The 18359-nt window shown below is 42.9% G+C and overlaps 1 protein-coding gene across 1 annotated transcript in view; it reads right to left on the bottom strand.

Annotated features, from left to right (window-relative positions):
* Positions 1-18359, bottom strand: part of gfral (GDNF family receptor alpha like) — a 101058-nt gene that overhangs the window by 13505 nt on the left and 69194 nt on the right. Inside the window, exon 8 of the mRNA XM_048597287.1 lies at positions 13811-13897. Coding sequence (XP_048453244.1) covers positions 13811-13897 — 87 coding nt within the window. The remainder of the gene's footprint in view (positions 1-13810; positions 13898-18359) is intronic.

The raw sequence follows: 18359 nt of genomic DNA on the forward strand, positions 1-18359 counted from the left end.
GCAGGAAGGCTGACGTTTCGGGCCTAAACCCTTCATCTAAGGAAGGGTCTAGGCCCGAAACGTCAGCCTTCCTGCTCCTTTGATGCTGCTTGGCCTGCTGTGTTCATCCAGCTCTACACCTTGTTATCTCTTATGTTAGATCAACAGTGGACCTCTCTGTCCCCCCACCCCCGAATTGAATTCCAATGGAGCTGGAGAGGTGCTAGAGTTTGGGTACACCACCACCTCACCCAATTAATTGGCGTTCCCACCTCCAAGCCTCAAATTCCTGAAATCACGAATTGATTTCTTCTCCGAACTTCCTCAGGTGTAGACAGAGCTTTTTTGGGTGGAACTGTTTTTCCTTGTCTTTGACTTTTCTTCCTAGCATTTTCTCCAGACCTGGATAGCATTGTAGTGTTTTTGTAATTGTGGAGGATCACAGACCCAGTGTCAAATTGAATGCATTCACAGCACAGATCCTATGAGCTGTGTCTCTGTCCTTTCCTTGTATTTTGCAGTTCACTTCATTCAGTTTTGAAATTCTGTCTGTTAGGAATCTGAAGCCGAGCAAACTTCCATTGTCTGACAGCTCAGTGCACACTTCATTCCTCAATTCAGGAAAACTGATGTTTCAGGCTTTTACAAATCTTTGCAGGATCTTCTCTCTACTTAACCACCTCACATCATCATGGAGGATTGGTTCAATGAGTTGCTAAGTAGGGATTTAAACAAGCAGTGCTGAAAGGTTCTTGATCAAACCAAGTTTACAATCTTAACAATAACTTTCATTGCATAAGAAAAGTCCATAACCTTACTCGCTACTGCTTGCTGGTGGATTATACAGTGGTAATTGGCAAAACAGGGGAAAATAGGATCATTTCCGCAAAATGCAACAAAGACCTTATGTACATCAAGCATAGCTGGCGGACCATCAGTTTTGATGGGAATGAATCTCCTCATTGGAATGTTTATCTCAGGCATGTACCTTTTGAATTTGTTGTAGGTACCTTCACCCTTTGCACCCTCTTTAAGGGGCAAAAAGGTGACCAGGTCCTGTTTAGTTGTTATGTCCTGAAAAACCATGTGTGCAAGAACAATGATCTGGGCACGTTAGTGGATTCATCAAACTGCAGTGAGAAGCTTTCACAGTCCTCTCGTACTGCTGCAGTTGTTGAACGACATCTTTGGACAAAAATTCCACTTGTCTTTGTACTGTGGAAACACCAAATGACATGCTCTGGTTGCTGTTGTTATTTCTTCTTTACTCTTAGTTTTTGAAGCAATCATCACAGTCATTGCTTTTTTTAATAACTTTGACATCTGTAAAAGACCTACCTCGTGTTTTGAGACTTGTTTTAGGCTTTCCTCTATCGTGCAATACCCACTCACTCCTGACCTTACCCAAGTGCTGCTTTCTTCCTGTTTCTATCCTGGTGAGCCATAGAGTCATGGAGACAACTGCACCTCCTCCACAATAATCCTCAGCGCTGGCGTCCCACAAGGATGCATTCTCAGGCCCCTACTGTACTCCCTGTGCACCAACAATTGTGTAGACAAATTCCATATGAATGCCATCTACAAGTCTGCTGATGACACCAGCATGGTAAGCCTGATATCAAACAATGATGAGTCAGAATCCAGGAAGGAGATAGAGGGCTTGGTGTCATGGTGCAATGATAACAACTTCTCTCTCAATGTCAGCAAAACAAAAGAACTGGTCATTGGCTTCAGGAATAAAGGAGGAGAACAAGCCCCTACCTACATCAATGGCACTGAGGTGAAGAGGGTCAAGAGCATCAAGCTCCTAGGTGTGATGATCGCCGAAAATCTGTCCTGGACTTCCCGCATAAATGTGATGGTCAATAAGGCACACAACACCTCTTCTTCCTCAGACAGCTTAGGAAATTTAGCATATCCATAAGGAACCTAGCCAACTTTTACAGATGCACCAGAGAAAGTGTTCTATCCGGGTGCACAATGGCCTGGTACAGCAACTGCTCTGCCCACGAGTGTAAGAGACCACAGAAAGTTGTATGTGCAGCCCAGGCCATCATGGAAGCCAACCTCCCATTCATGGACTCCATTTAACGCTCTCGTCCAACCTCCTCCGTCAGGCAGAAGAAACAGAAACTTCAACACACGCACCAACAGGTTCAAGAACAGCTTCTTCCCCGCTATTAGATTGCTGAATGGACCTCCCTAACTTCAAATAATGTTGATCCTGCTTTGCGCACCTCCTGTGCAGTTGTAACCTTGTATGTCTCGTTCTGTATGTTCTTGTTTGCTGTGATCTGCTTGTACTGCTCACAGCTTTTCACTGTACTTAGGTACATGTGACTACAATACCCTGTAAATCAAATCAAATCTAGTGTCATACAGCACAGAAACAGATCTTCAGTCCAACCAGTCCATGCTGAACATAATCCCAAACTAAACTAAGAATTTTGTGTTTCAATGAGATCACCTCCCATTCTTCTAAACTCTAGTGAATAAAAGCCCATTTTCCTCAATGTCATCTCATTGGACAAACTGCCATCCCAAGAGTCTGTTTGATGAACGTGTGTTGCATTCCCTCTATGACAAGCATAAACTTCTTCAGGTAAGACACTACTGCGCATGCAGTCTCACCACTAGACAATTGCATTGACAATTTTATTGCCCTGAAACATGAATTCAGTTTCTCTCTCCACTGTTGCTGTCAGACCTAACGTGACTTTCCATCGTTTTCTGCTTGCATGTTTGGAATATTTCACTTACATGCCAATAATTTTCATTTACTTTGAGTATTGTTGGTGTTCCGACTCAGTGGGAGAAAGAGATAGCTGCTGATTCTATTTAAACAGCAAAAATGCTGTTTGAGATTTGGAGACAATTTAATTGTGGTTTATATCCTCCCACTTAAACCTCCAAGTCCGAGGTGCCCTCTAGCTTTGACTCGAAGGCTTCAATTTCAAGTGGTAAGTTGCATGTAAGTGCTTGACTGTCATCTTGGTGAACTCTAATGATAGGTATCAGTAGTTTTGTTTTGACATTGCATGTGAGTTATTTCCAAAGCTGAGAATCTGGATAAAATTGTTAAATGATAAAATAGTGCATACAAGGTACAATATGATTCTTGACAATTTTTTTTGGCAGCTGTACCTTCTCTCCAAGTATTCCTCGGAGCATCAGACCATCTGCAATTGGAGCTTACTGGCCTGGAATTGTGTGTTTATGGTTCTCTCTGGTCTGTAATTTTGTACAATGAACCTTGACCATATTATTTCACAATTGCTGATTAAACTTTCAGTGATTATAGGCCAGATTTTAAATTTAGTGATGGTGGCAAACTTCATCTCAATGGAATTTGAAGTGGTCTGGTGTGTAAGGCAGGTGGTTAGTCCACCACCAACCAAAGGAAAAGACCAAAGTCTCAAGGCCAAATCTCACCGAATGTTGTGTCATTTTTGTCGCATTTCATGGAGGGTTTCTCTCCATCAAACCTGGGGGCGTCTTCATGTGCAATAATTCCAATCTCACCTCAGTAACCGTGCACCACAGCCCAATGGCACCCCACTTGTCCTGTCTCCTATTCGCTGTGGGTGGAAGTTCCTGCCAACGCTGAGATATCCTGGGATCCCTGGTACTGGCTCTATCTTCGAACACTAGCTATCCACCCAAATAATTGCTGACAATCTGGAGGTGCCCTTCACAATAATGGAACAGCAACCAGCAACCAAAGCCGCTCAGGGCACATGGTTGGCATGGTTGACACTTCCTTGTACAAACAGCTACACATTCTTACATCTATCACTGTTCGAGTACCAAGCCACGCAGCTGAATTGTCCTTTGCCACATCCGATTCTACAAGCCTGTCTCAGTCATTGCCAATCTTTCCCCGATGCCAAGTGTGGCCCAGCCTCTTATCACTGTTCAAGGTGGGACCATCACATATTGGAAAACCTTCAAATGCGCTAAATCAGTCACTTTCATTCATGAATAGCAGAAAGGAAGATGACATTAAACTTGAAAGGTATCAGAAAAAATTTACAAGGATGTTGCCAGGGTTGGAGTGTTTGAGCTATAGGGAGAAGCAGAATAGTCTTGGGATATTTTCGCTGGAGCGTCAGAGGCTGAGAGGTGACCTTATAGATGTTTATAAAATCATGAGGGGAATGGATAGGGTGAATAGTCAAGGTCTTTACCCTTGGGTAGGGGGGGTAAAACTAGAGGGCATAGGTTTAAGGTGAGAGGGGAAAGATTTAAAAGGGATCTAATGGGCAACTTTTTTTACAACGAGGGTGGTATGTGTATGGAATGCGTTACCAGAGGAAGTGGTGGAGGCTGGTACAATTACAACATCTAAAAGGCATCTGGATGGGTATGTGAATAGGAAGGATTTAGAGGGATATGGGCCAAATGCTAACAAGTGGGACTAGATTAATTTAGGATAACTGGTCAGCACAGATGTGTTGGACCAAAGGGTTTGTTTCCATGCTGTACATCTCTATGACTGTATGACTCTAAATGAACAAAAAGTAAACAAGCTGCATTTGCCTCTCAGAACAGGAACAGACTGCTTGCCTTTTCAGCATCAACAATTTTAAGGTCGATGAATGATCATTGCACCCAGGCGTGGTACTGGAACTGAGAGTCAATCAAGCACAGCATGGTTTGTAGTACCTGACACTGGAGCTGTATCAGGCAGAAGGTAATGTTCTACCTGCTCAATCTCCTCATTTTCTTCCTAGGAAGACTGTTGCTGCTCTCCCAGCTCATGAACCTCCATCACATCCCCTCTTAGCCTGTTCCAGGTGAGCAGAGTACAGCATGCTAGGATTACAATGTAAGGACCCCTCCCTCCCAACTTCAATAATCCAAGCATCGGAAATTCACCCTCAGGACCTTATTGTCTGCTCCCTGATGGCTCCGGTTAATGAATGGGCTGCATGATACAATCAGCCTCAGTCAGGGTTCATAATCACTGAGGGTAGCCTTTGCCCTCCAATAACCATCCCTGTATGGCATCTGGTCCCTCAAAGGCAGCAGGAACATGAAAGTTCTCAAGGATATAGGCATCGTGGCATTCCCACAATACCTGGTCCAGTCTTCTCAGATGTGGTACCAATGATCATAGATCACTTACACATTGATGGAAAGGAATCATGTTGAACTCACCAGTGTTATGAAATCATGCTCTCAACATGATGTATGTACAGTCTATCGTGCCCAGTATCTGGGTGATGCCAACTACATTGCAAAGGCCACTGCCCGGGCTGCAGTACTGACCCTGCCATGAAGTACTGTGGTCTGTCACCAATGGCATCAGTAACAGTCTTGATACATTTGGGAATTAGGGATTGACAGATGTCACACAGTGTCTCCGACCAAGCAGGCAGTTACATAAAGGTTCGATGCAGCTATCAGCATGACAGTTATGAGGATGGGATGGCCACTCACTCCTTCAAGTCACTCATTTCGCTCCAGCTGTTGACATAGTTCTGTGACAGTGTCCCCGGATATCCTCACCTTGTAGTGACACTGTACATCGCCCATCTGGAGGAAATGGTATTGAGCTCGATCGTCTGTGGAACTCCTTCATCCCCTGAGGGACATTAGCTCCAACCTCATCATGTGTTCAGCAGCCAATGGAGGTTGCTGCTGGCCCAGGGCCTCCACCTCCATTTCTCTACACCTTCACTTCACCACAACAACAGCAACAATAACCCCTGCTCAATGCAGCATTCACACTCGCAACGACCCTGTGTGGGGAATATAAGAAAGAGACAAGTTCCTTAGTCATGGGAGCAGTCAACAGTCACAAAGCTCACCATTGATGATTTAAGATACTCCTCCATCCAATGGGAAATGGAGCACTCCAACAAGGAGGGCCATGGAATCACTTCACATGGAACTTTGACATTACATCTTATTCCAATGAATGCAGTACCAGTCATGCCACAAAGAGACAGTTGGAGACGGTAAATACTGAGTCCTTGTGCTCCCAGCCCCACATTACCCAAGAAAGGTAGCATTTCATATAAGAGCAGGTTGCAGAATTCTTACAGTCTGGGTGAGGGGCAATCAGTTCCATTCCTGTGTGCAGCTTCTGAGATTCTAATTTTTACACTTTGTGACCCCCAGCTGCCACTTTGAAGGTTGCCTGGATTATTTCCGTTTCACAAAGATGTCTATCTTCAACTTGCAATGACCAGTTACATGGCTGAGAGTCCCTGTGACTAGTATTTGCCCCCACCTAGCTGGACAATACCTACATTTCCCATGCACCATGCTGTGATTACAGATAACTCCAATGTGCTGTGAAAGTGTCTGATTCATGCGATTGCTCCTTGAAGGGCCACCAGTCACTCTCAAATGGAGCCTGCATATTGGGATGGTAAAGAGACACTGATTCCATCCACTCTGGGTGTAGTCTCAGATGTTTTCCATTTACAGTTTGCATTTAGGGCTAGAGTGGATTGGAAAGCTACACTTGGCACCTTTAGTCAGAGCTCAGCCTGGTCACCAGGGACCCCCGAACTGCTATGTCCCTTTCTTCCTGGCAATCCTTGGACACCCATCACCACTGATCCCCACATGTTCACACATGGAATTATGACTGCAGCTCTCAATCCTACCCCCTGAGCCTCAACCCTACAGCTTAATCCTTCTCACCATCATGCTGCAACTCTTCCCCTGCCCCACTCCTTGCCCCCAGTGGTGCTGTCTACCAATGACACCCCATCCCACAGTATTTATCCAATGTACTAGTGTCTTCATCCATTATATTTCAAAAGTCCTCCTTCATCATCATTGTCCCTGTGCATCCCAAGTTATTGCCTCTAACCACAGCATTGAAATTCCCCATTTCCCCATCATTGCTGTGTCCCCCGATAAACCCTCTTGACTTTCAATCACCTGGACTGACTGTGGTCCAGTCCCTGACCTGTAGTGACATGCAGCCCATGACCCTCATAGCTCCAAATGGAGGACTGAACATGCCTAAGCCCCTGCTTTGAGATGACACAATGCCCTTCGATTATCTGGTACCAGGACACCCTGACTGATAATAACCTTTTTGAGGAACCCCCTTCAACTTTGAGATGTCTCTTCACAGATGCTGTCAGACCTGCTGAGCTTTTTCAGCAACTTCTGTTTTTGTTTGTGATATGGCCATTTAGTCGATGCACATGCAGTGTGTTTGAGGTGTATACGTAGACATATGGTGTAGATGTGATATTGACTCAACACAGCACCCTACAGTAATGTCCGTCTCCTTGACTGATGATCACTGCTGTGTCTAAGCTAAACAGCACACCAAGACTGAAGTACTGTGAGCCTTTAAAGTGTGGCTGAGGGGTTGAAGGGCGGAAAGATGAGACAAGTCATGGCAGGGATGGTATGAGCATCGAAAGAGGTCCAAAGTGAGTCAGCGCACAGTCCCGAGATGCTGCCTGGTCCAATCCATGAGACAGGTGCCCATCCTGCACCCAAAGTGCCCTAGCAAGAGCATTGTGATGAAAGGCACTGATGGGGTCCAAAGTGTAGCATGGCAATACAGAAACTTACTGTAAGGGTATCAGAGATGTGCCATGACGTTGCAATGAGCTGGTAGATGTCAGATGCCAAGGTCTGTGGACAGTGGGTGTACATAGTTGCTGCCCAAGGAGCATGCCCTGAAATGTTAATGTCAGGTGTCCAAGATGGAGGTCTAGATGAGCAAGTAGTGAGCTGCAGTCTCCAAATAACTCTCATGTTAGTAACTGTCACCATCTAGCTTCTATCCAGAGGGTGGGGGAATGGGAAATAGCATAGTAATGAGGTGACATTAAGTAATAATGAGATGTTACTGCATGCTAATGCCTCCAAAATAGGCATCGCGATGTTGACTAGCGAGAATTTCATCTTGCTGTTCAATGCCTGGTTGAAAAATGGTACTTTTTCTGCTTGGCATGGAGAAGCTTCTCATTGGACACCACACCTGATTTCTCCAAGTTTCTCACCACGGCCCATGTCGTCCAGGGGCTGGGAAGATTCTGTCCTCAGTCTTTAGGCAACAGCAATAACATGGTATCTATCAACAAGAGATGATTCAAGGTATGGCTGAAGAAATATATTCTAAGAATATGAATGTCAGTAGAGATTTAGGGAGGTAGGTCTTCTGTTTAAGTTCAGGACTGCTGAGGTTTTTGCACCAGTTACACAAGTCATGTCACAAAAAGAGGAGAGTGTAAACTGGACTTCAAGTTAAAAGAGGCTGCAAGAGAGGTGTTGAAAGGCAAACAGGTTGGTATTAGTCTTGCTCACGATATGTTAGGAGAAGCCTCTGTTCCATCAGTTGATTGATGTTGCACAGCAGACAGGCTGAAAAATATCGGTGTCACAGTTACAAAGAAAGTGGGCTGAATACATCCATGTCCTGTGGTAGTGGGCTCGGGGAAAATAGTGGGGATCATGAGCAGGCTGGTTCCCCGAAGCATTCCCACTGTCAGGGCATGTTCCAGAAATAGGCAGGAATATGGATCAACCACTCCAGCCTCGGAGCGCTGGAGCTAATTTAAATAATTAAGGGCTCAATGGGTCAGGATGGGTCTGGGAGGGATGCTCCAAGGGTCGGTGTGGACTTGTTGGGCCAAAGGGCCTGTTTCCACACTGTAGGGATTCTATGATTATCTATGAACTGGAGATGATTCAACAGCTGCCAATGTGACCCCCAGTAGAATGTGAAAGCTGCTAGTTCAGTAGAGGCAGCCGCCTTGTGGCAGGTTGAGGTATAATGCCTTTACCTGGAACCTTTGGGACATCTTCAATACTCTGAATAGAGCAGAAACCAGACCCAATGTGATAGGCCTAAGGAGAAAGCTAGGTTGAGACAAAGCCCATAAATTAGATCATGACCAATATGGATTCAGGTCGAGCATATTCTGCTCAAATCACACACACACACACACACACACACACAATTTTTTTTCTTTACAGATGCTGCCAGACCTGCTGAGCTTTTCCAGCAACCTCTGTTTTTGTTCCTGATTTACAGCATCCAGAGTTCTTTCAGTTTTTATTGAATATATTCTGCATGTGTCTGATGAGGCAGGATTTGATCCACAGTCGCATATGTTCATGACATGTAGGGTTGGGAGAGCTGGTCATTTCCACAGAGGCTGCTCATTAGTGCGAGGAGGAATGACTAACAACAAGCTCAGACACTAAGAAAAGTCAATACAGCATGGGATGGAGGTGCAGGTGGAGTCAACTGAGGTGCCGTTTGAGTGGCAACAGCAGCAATCTGAGCGTTAACAATCTTGATGTTGCTCCTGTATGCTGTCTCCCTCACTGAATGGTCAGGTCCCCTCTTGTATTACTTTAGGTGTGGTACTATCAAATTTATATTAGAATATGGTAAATGTCCTCAGAGTGGAAAGTCCTCAAGATCCTCAAGTTGGAAATTATGCCAGCATTTAGTGTTTGAAATGTCAGCAGATTTGAAATGGGAGAGCTGAAAATTATCAAGGGAGCTGTTGGCAATGTCAATCAACTACTAGCCATGGAAAAACATTTACCCAAGTTAGCTGTTTGGTTTTGAGCAGACTCTGGACTGAGGTGGGCCTCATGACAAAGACAAGCCAGGTGTTGGTATAGAGGGTGGAAGGTCAAATACAAATTGATATTGGGTGCAACTGGGGTCAGGGAGCACCTGGGTAACGAGACAATTGTGGATTGAGTAGTCAGGAGGAGATAAGCTTGGTTATTGGTGAAACAAAGGTACTGTTAATCAACCCATGTTGGGGGAATAACAGATCAACAAGATGGAACGTACAGATTGTCAACTGCTGCAATGCTCACTACTTTATCAGTGAAACTAACTGATATAAAATGGAATAAATTTCATAATCTAGTACATATCCATCACATTTCAGCTGTTGCACCATCAACTGCCACAGTTTGTGTCAATCTTTTAATGTGGAGTTCTTCTGATCTCTTGCCTGAATCTTTCAAGCAGTTTCAGTGACCCCTAAACCACCCCCAGAGTTTGCCAGCGGATCAGATTATCTAGATCTGTTTACTGCGATCATTTCCTCACTAGGAGACTTGAGCAGAACTTTAACGGGATAAGATAGATTAGCAGCTAATATCACAACCTGTATTCCAGACCTCAGGCTATCTGTGAGACCCACACGGAAACAGCTACATTTTTTAAAAAAGAAATTTGGAGCGATTTCTGAGTTGTAATCTCCCCGAGGAGGTTCAAGTTAACAGATATAAATTTCTCTAGTGGTTTATGACATGATTTGAACTTCACAATGAGATTACAATCTTGTAATCATTTCCATATAACCATTATTCTATGTCCACTGCAAATGTAAGATAGCAAATTGCTAACTATCACTCTGCTTATAAATGTATTAAATCAATGAGACAAGATGACTGTTAATGGCATTATAGATTGCTGCAATGGTTCTGCAAATGGCCTTGTAACTTAATAAAAATAAATACTCAAATACATTTATTTATTGCCAATGTATTTTAAATTATTTGCTTGCAATATGATGTTTCCTATTTCAGTCTGACTTTGATGTTTTTGTCTAACAGTCAATACTGGAGAAATCACACTGTGACACTAGCATTCCCTCTTCTAAAACAGAATATTGGCCCAGAAAGTTGTAAAGTTTCTTTTTGCAGGAGTGAGCAACATCTTATGTTCCTCAACATGGCAAAAAAAAGTACATCCACACTTAGAGCTGTGTCACCTGCCACTTTGGTAGAGGAGACGCTTTTTGTAATTTACTTATTTTATGGATCTTCAGGCTCTTGTTTTCCACTTTCTTAGTGTCCACCTGTTGACATCACTCCAGGCACTGTGTTTTAACCAGCACTTAGAACCCTCACCAGAGCGCATAAATTAAGTCGTATTTACAGGTTAGCTGCTTTTTTTTTGATTTGAGGTCACTGTTTGATCTCCAGATTTTTTTTGTGATATCCCTGCAAAGTTTGCTTGGCTACGCCGAGAGAAGTTTTTTATGCTCCTGCGCTGTTGCTCTTTGCCCCACATGGCTTCAGGAATGAGTTTTCTCATAAAGCTGTTTTTTGGGCCGAGAGAAAGAAGGGGACCATCAAGAAAGATGCCACAAATATCAGTGGAGCGTGAAGAAAGCAGAGTTCACAGGAATGCAAAGGAAGAGTAAACGCTTAGAGGGTACTTGCCCTGGTTCAGTATCATTTGGGAAGCTGTGCATGAAGTGTTTTTGTTTCATACAGAACGCTGCAAACGAGTCGTTCCACTTGCTGCAGGCGCACCCCAAGCTTCACAATGTACCATGGACAGCATTGTCTGCCCCTGCGAAACTCAGCAGTTCTGCATTATTCTACCACCAGCTTCCTGTTGTTTCAGGATATGATTTGGGCATCATGTAGGTTCATCCTTGCTATCTGGGTACCAATCACTACTGTGCCATTCAGCATTGATCTCCATTTAATTTTTTATCCCAGCCAGACCACCAAGTAAAGCCTTGCAATTCATGATAAAGGCTTTTGCTTTCAAGCACATCTCATGAGTGCAAGCAGGAAACTACATCTAGCAACAGAACTGCTCTACAATGGGATCCACACAGTCACTCTGAAGATCGTTGTGCAAACAGTTGGCATTTTCAACCAGCACTTACACTGCCTCAGGTGTCAAGTCTCTATTGCACAATGCCCAACTTCACCACTGAGGGATGAGACTTTTAACCATCTTGGCAACACCTAGTGCAAGAGGAGACAGAGGCCACCAGAACATCTAACCAACTAACCTCCCAGAGAGCAACTCATGGAGCCACATTTCAACTAAATCAGCCAACAATTTTCCTTCCCTAACTGTCCTATAATCCTTACCACTCACTTCACATTATCTAAATGATTCCCTTTCTTCAGTCAAATCTCAGGGGCTACTCACATCACTACAAAGGCAAGTACCAACACAAAATTCAGAACATAAACTAAATTTATAAAACAAAATTTTGAATTGAGAAATAAATTGACAAATCACCTTTGTGAAAAACCCTTAACATCTGTCGTGTGTGATCATCTATCCATTGCAGTATTCTTATGAACTTTCTCTCCGGTGGCTATGACTTGGGAGGTTGATGATTGCGGAGTTCCCACATTGGTCTCCTCCGTACCACATGACATTATGTGCAAACTTACTTGCAGTACCCAACAATCCCCATTATGTCTATCATCCTCCTTCAGTAGCCTGGGATATCGAAGAGAGCATTCAAGACCTCTGCAGCAGAACTAATGCTTGACTTGTCTTCTTAGCTTAACAACTCTAGTTAAATCATTGACGCTCTTCTGGAATTGCAGCCATAGTCATGTTGCAAGGTTCCTAGCTTGATCTCCTCAGCAGCCACTTGAAGGGTTTTATGCTCATTTGGAGGTAAAAGATGTTCTACTCAGTTTTACGACCAGTAATGTAGTATTAGAGAACCTTAGTGCCCACTCACCCTCCCTTCCAACCATTTACTCAGCACATCTGTGTATCGCCTTTGAAACCTTCTGGCTCCCTTTCAGTAGAATCAGACGACTTGTGTATTGAATCCTCTGATGAGCAGTGTGTGACAACAAGCAAGGACAAGAAGCCAAGTTGGACAGAGTATTCAGTTTACAAGAATGGTTCCAGGAATGAGAAACTTCAGTTATGAAGATCGATTGGAGAAGTTGCAATTGTTTTCCTTTGACAGGAAGTCATGAGGAGATCAGATAGAAATTTTCAAAATCACTAGCGGTCTGAACAAAGCAGACAGGGAGAAACTTTTCCTGCTCATTAAAGGGCCAAAAATGAAAAGGCACAGTTTTAAAGTCAATGGCTCACTGGTCTAGGGGTATGGTTCTCGCTTTGGGGATTGTACAAGGTGGCTATGCAAGAGATCCTGGGTACAAATCCTTGACGAGCCCTCAATTCCTGTTTGGGGTGGCACAGTGGCTCAGTGATCAGCACTGCTGCCTCACAGCACCAGGGACCTGGGTTCAATTCCACCCTCGGGTGACTGTCTGTGTGGAGTTTGCATGTTCTCCCCGTGTCTGCATGGGTTTCCTCCGGGTGCTCCGGTTTCCTCCCACAGTATAAAGATGTGCATGTTAGGTCGATTGGCCATGCTAAATTGCCCATAGTGTCCAGGGATGTGCAGGGTAGGTGGGTTATAGGGGGATGTGTCTGGGTGGGATGCTCTGAGGTTCGGTGTGGACTTGTTGGGCTGAAGGGCCTGTTTCCACACTGTAGGGATTCTATGAATTCTATGAATAAAGTGATTTGCAAAGAAGTAAATATGATGTGAGAATAAAAGCTATCACACAGCAAGTAGTTAGAGGATGGAATGTACTGCCTGAACATATGGTGGAGTTAGGTTCAATTGAAGCATTCAAGAAGGCATCGGATGACTATTTAAATAGAAACAATCAGCAATGGTATGGGGAAAAGGCAGGACAATGGCACTAAGTCACGACGCTCCTTTGGATGAACCAGTGCGGGCATAATGGGAAAATGGCTTCCTCCAGCACTGTGACAATTCTGTCATTTTGTGAAGGGCAGTGAAGTGGAGTTCAGAAGCAAATGATTATGATTAGTAAGTAGCAAGAAAATTCCTTACCATATGCAGTGGCTTTACTTGGTGCTTCCTACCTATTCATTTCTAGCCATGATCTGGTTGCTACACCATTGATGGGCATTTTGACTCTGTGGCTGATCTGTACTGTGTGGTGAAATGTCGTGAACAGAACTTTACTGCTACAATGATCAACACAGTTCATTTTAATAATGAAACAGCTTGTTCAAATCCGTTAGATGGAAATACATTTTGCTGGATGCACATACCACTTAGCATCAATGATGACCTTGTTACAGTGAGCTCCTCTTCCACTTGCCTCTTGTCTGCGTCAGTAGCTTGACGTGAAACATGAGCTGTAGTGAAAAGATAAAGGTGCAAGTTACAGGTCAAGTGCTACCAATCAAATAAACATTTGCTTCTATCATTTAAATTTGTTTCTCATAGGCCAGTGATGACACATATTTTCCCAGTGTAAAATAACAAAAGCTGCAATTACCCTTGCGTCACCAAAGATGCCTTGTTGCAGAACATTTTAATAGCACAGTTTCAAAGCTGATATGTTGACTATTGCATTGTATTATTTTATGACAGAAATACTCCTCCAACCCTTATGCTATTTTCAGTTCTGTAAAAATTATTGCTAACTAGTTATATGGTTTTGTATGTTTTCAGTTCTTACAGTGGAAAGAATGGATAGGAATTCTAGATTTTAAAACTCTTTAACAGGACCAGCTTTATAACTATACCATTAAAAAAATGTAAAAGCACTTTTTTTTACGTGTTCTGTTGCTTTTTCCACTTTGTTCTCTTGCCATCCTGCTTTTATACCTTAACTTTCACCCTGCTTTCTCAAACAAATAAATTGTTTACTACGAATTCAAACATTTACAAGATATTGGACCAGATTTTATAAAATAATGACATCTGAATGGCCCATGCTGTTGTTTTTGATGTGAAATTCAGGCTGATAATGTGTAGACGGGAGTGGATGATCTGGGAATTGCAAATTGCCATAAATTGCCAATTTGCGCCATTTCACCGTTAGCTTCATAAAAAATGGCTCCTTGTGGTTAACCTTCCAAGGTCAAAGGGTTAGTTGCCTTGAATGACATTGATGACATATGGGCGGCAAGGTGGCTCAGTGTCAGGGACCCGGGTTCGATTCCAGCCTCGGGCGACTGTCTGCGTGGAGTTTGCACGTTCTCCCTGTGTTTGCGTGGGTTTCCTCTGATTTCTTCCCACAGTCCAAAGATGTACAGGGTAGGTGGATTGGCCATGCTAAATTGCCCATAGTGTTCAGGATTGTTTAGGTTAGGTGGGTTAGACATGGGAAATGTAGGGGGATGGGTCTGGGTGGGATGCTTTTCGGGGGGGCAGTGTGGACTTGTTGGGCTGAATGGCCTGTTTCCACACTGTAGGGATTCTATGAAACAATGGAAAGGTACATAATTGCGCAAGGAGAGTTCAGGCTAATAGATGCAGAACTGGAGGCATTAGTGATGGATGAGGTAGGAAAGAGGAGAAAAGCCATTAGGCAGGTGAGGGAAAGCAGAAGGCCCTGAAGGAGCACCTTTAGGGGAAATGGGATCAAGTATTAACTCTCAAAGTCTGGATCATATTGGTCAATGTCAGTGGATTAAATTAGCTTTATTGTCACATGTACTCAAATAAGTACAGTGAAAAGTTTACAAATTGCCACTTTTGGCACCACCTTAGGTACAAGGTACCTAGGTACAGATTCTTCAGTACAAATTCTTAGGAAAAAAAAAATAAAAAAGAAAAAGCCCAGCATTACAGATTGTGGGAATAAATGAGAAAATAGTGAAATAAAAAGTTCAGAACAACAGTCCTTCCAACCCAGTCCACGCCAGCACCTAGCTTTCAATCCGTGCTGGGCCTTGACTCCAGACCATCTGCATATGACCCACTGCTTCACTAGGTTCTCACACTGCACAATGCACCATGTTCCCTTCATACAGCAGTCCCTGGCGTTCAGAAATCACTCCTGATATCCAGGATAATGCCCTCACACCCGCCAATGATATCAGCCTTACCTTCAGCTCTCACTGCCTCAGCATTCACCCAGTATTCTCAATGGCAGGTACATCAACCAAATACCCATTCACAGACATCCTGGTAGCAATGATCAAAGGGTACAGAGTTGAACTCAAGTGACAAAGGCACCAGCATTTCCTCTCCTCTTTAGAGGACATGGATCTCAGCAGCACGGGGCCAACTATGATGAACTGAAGGCAAGTTCCTGACGATCGCCCTTCTCAGCTCCCAGTTCACCCCCATTCCTGTCATCCGTTGTGATGAGCAAGCCAATGATGATGTGATCGTGTACTCTTGCTTCCTTACCCAGCCCACCCTCCAACCCATACAACATTCTTCTCCTGAGTTCTTGCTTTCAGACGTCTTAGAACTGCTCCCTCCCTGCTGTGTGTCCCTTTTTCCCAGGAGAATTCTGAGTGATCAGGTAGGAAGTAGCCAGTGGGTATCTTATTTCCCTTCAAACTGCCACAAGGAGGCGGTACCAGGAAAATGAATGCCCTTGCCTGTTGTTTCTCTGTCATCTTTGACACCCTGTTATGAGTATATATTACTAGCAACATTGTTCGCAAAAACAATTTAAGCCCTCAATGTGAATGAACAGATTTAACCACAGAGCACACCACAAGATGACCGTTCCAGAAAGAGCTACAGGCTGAATCTTATTAGAAATTGGCTGTGACATTTTCACTGAGTTTCCTGGAGGGTTCCTCTCCGCAAGTCTTCTCAAATTTCCTTGAGTTGTTGTCCCAAATTCACCTCATTAACTCAGTAAAACATCATTACACTGTCCCTCTTGTCCAATGCTCACCTGGTTTTCCAATTCAATCATATACAGGAGTACGTCATTGCTCACACTGTATTTTAGGTTGCCTTAGACTCATGGTTGGTGCTACCTACAAGCAAGTTCTTTCTTTCGTTTACTTTAAAAACCCAAGTCCAATGCAAAAGTTCTTGTTTATCTCACCTTCTGTCTTCCTCACTTGAAACTTGCATTGTCCTTTTCTGGAGTTTGACCCTTTAGTTAGTTTTCTCAATTCATCACAAGCACAATTCTACCCCACGTACCAGTGACAACAACAATTAAGTGCCTTCATTCAATCCAAATTTTAGCAGCTTCCATGAGGGGATTTGAACTCGTGACCCGAAGGATTAGCCTGCACCTCTAATGATGGCGATTACATCACCATGTCTTCCAAAGAATATTTCTGTGAGATGGCTGGGAGTTAAACCCTAACATTTCCATTATCGGTAGCTAATGATCATCATAAAAGGCCTCCGAAAAATTTTGTTGCAAAATTATCATCATGATTATTTCAGATTGCCTTCTCTAAACTTGGTTTTTAAGCATTTGTATACATGTGTGCTTGTCTTTAAAATGTAAGAAGAAATGTTCTAAGAAAAGAAATAACTTGCATTTGTAAGGCATCTTTCATAACCACAGGATGGACCTGAGTGCTTGAGAACTAAATTAGGATGTTTAAAGTGGTGAGTCTTGTGACACACGAAGTACAACAGTCAATTTGGATAAACGTAAAAAACGCCCAAAAGAAGAGGTAATAACCAGACATTGCATGTTAGTTATTGGTTGTTGGATAAATATTTGCCAGAGCACTGAGAACTTCCACGGTCTAATTTAAATAGTACCAATTAAAAAGTAATTTATATCTAGCAATAAGAGCAGATGCGGCTTTGTCTTAACAATGGATGTCCTCAGTACTGTACTGACCTGTCAGTGAGATTAGAGTCTGCAGTGGGACCCAGCCATTGCTGATACTAATCTACACTACTTCATCACCCTTGCCTATTTACATTGACAATTACATTTGTGACAACTCTCTGGGCTTTCCATAGTTCCTCTCCTGAAGTTGCAGCAAGAAATTAGAAAAATTCTTGTGGAAACTTACCATTAGATCACTTTTGAGAGAATTTCAGAAAGTATTAAATAAGATTAAGATATTCATGTACAGCAAATAAAGCAGACAGTTCTGAAGTCAAGCTAGCACCAGTGTAATCAGATGAATGTCCTTTATCTAAAATTGCTATGATCCTTTATACTTTAGAAACTGCAAAGATACCTGAAAGGTACAAAGTTTTATCCATCTTTTCTCATGCAGCAGAAAAAAATAAGTAAATTGGAGATTTCTTTTCTAGCTTGTATGACTAACAAATGGCTGTACGACAACTTGTTACATGCTATTTACTAATCTATCATATTTCAAGAACACTTAATTTAAAAGCTTCAGAATCATGCCACTAAATGAACAAACTAAAGTGCCATCACATTGAAGTAAAATGCTTACAGAGGCTTAATCCTTGATTTTGTGAGGGCGTGACTGTTAGGTTGAATTTCATCACTTCCTTAGAATAAGCCCTATGTTAATAATAGGTCTTGAAATGAGTCAAACAAAATATCTGATGTAAAGTACTAACATGTTATTTTGATAAAGATACATCAAAATAGTTTCTTTTTCTGTTTAGTACTGGAACTTGGCAAATTGTACTACTTCACAGCTTCGACATAGAAATATACAATCATGAAGAAATTTGCAAGGACTGAGTTGTTTTTGTTTTATTCACTAGTGGGACATGGGCATTGCTGCTGGCCAACAGTTACTGCCTCTCCCAACTTGCCCTTGAGAGGCCCAATGAATCATAGATTAGCATAACATTGAAGAAGGGCAATCAACCCATCATGCAGTCTTGTTCCATATAACATTGTAAATTTTTCTGGTCACATGTAAACCCAATCTCCTTTTAAAA

The sequence above is a fragment of the Rhincodon typus genome, chromosome 5 (genome assembly GCF_021869965.1).
Source record: "Rhincodon typus isolate 14 chromosome 5, sRhiTyp1.1, whole genome shotgun sequence".
NCBI classification, from domain to species: domain Eukaryota; kingdom Metazoa; phylum Chordata; class Chondrichthyes; order Orectolobiformes; family Rhincodontidae; genus Rhincodon; species Rhincodon typus.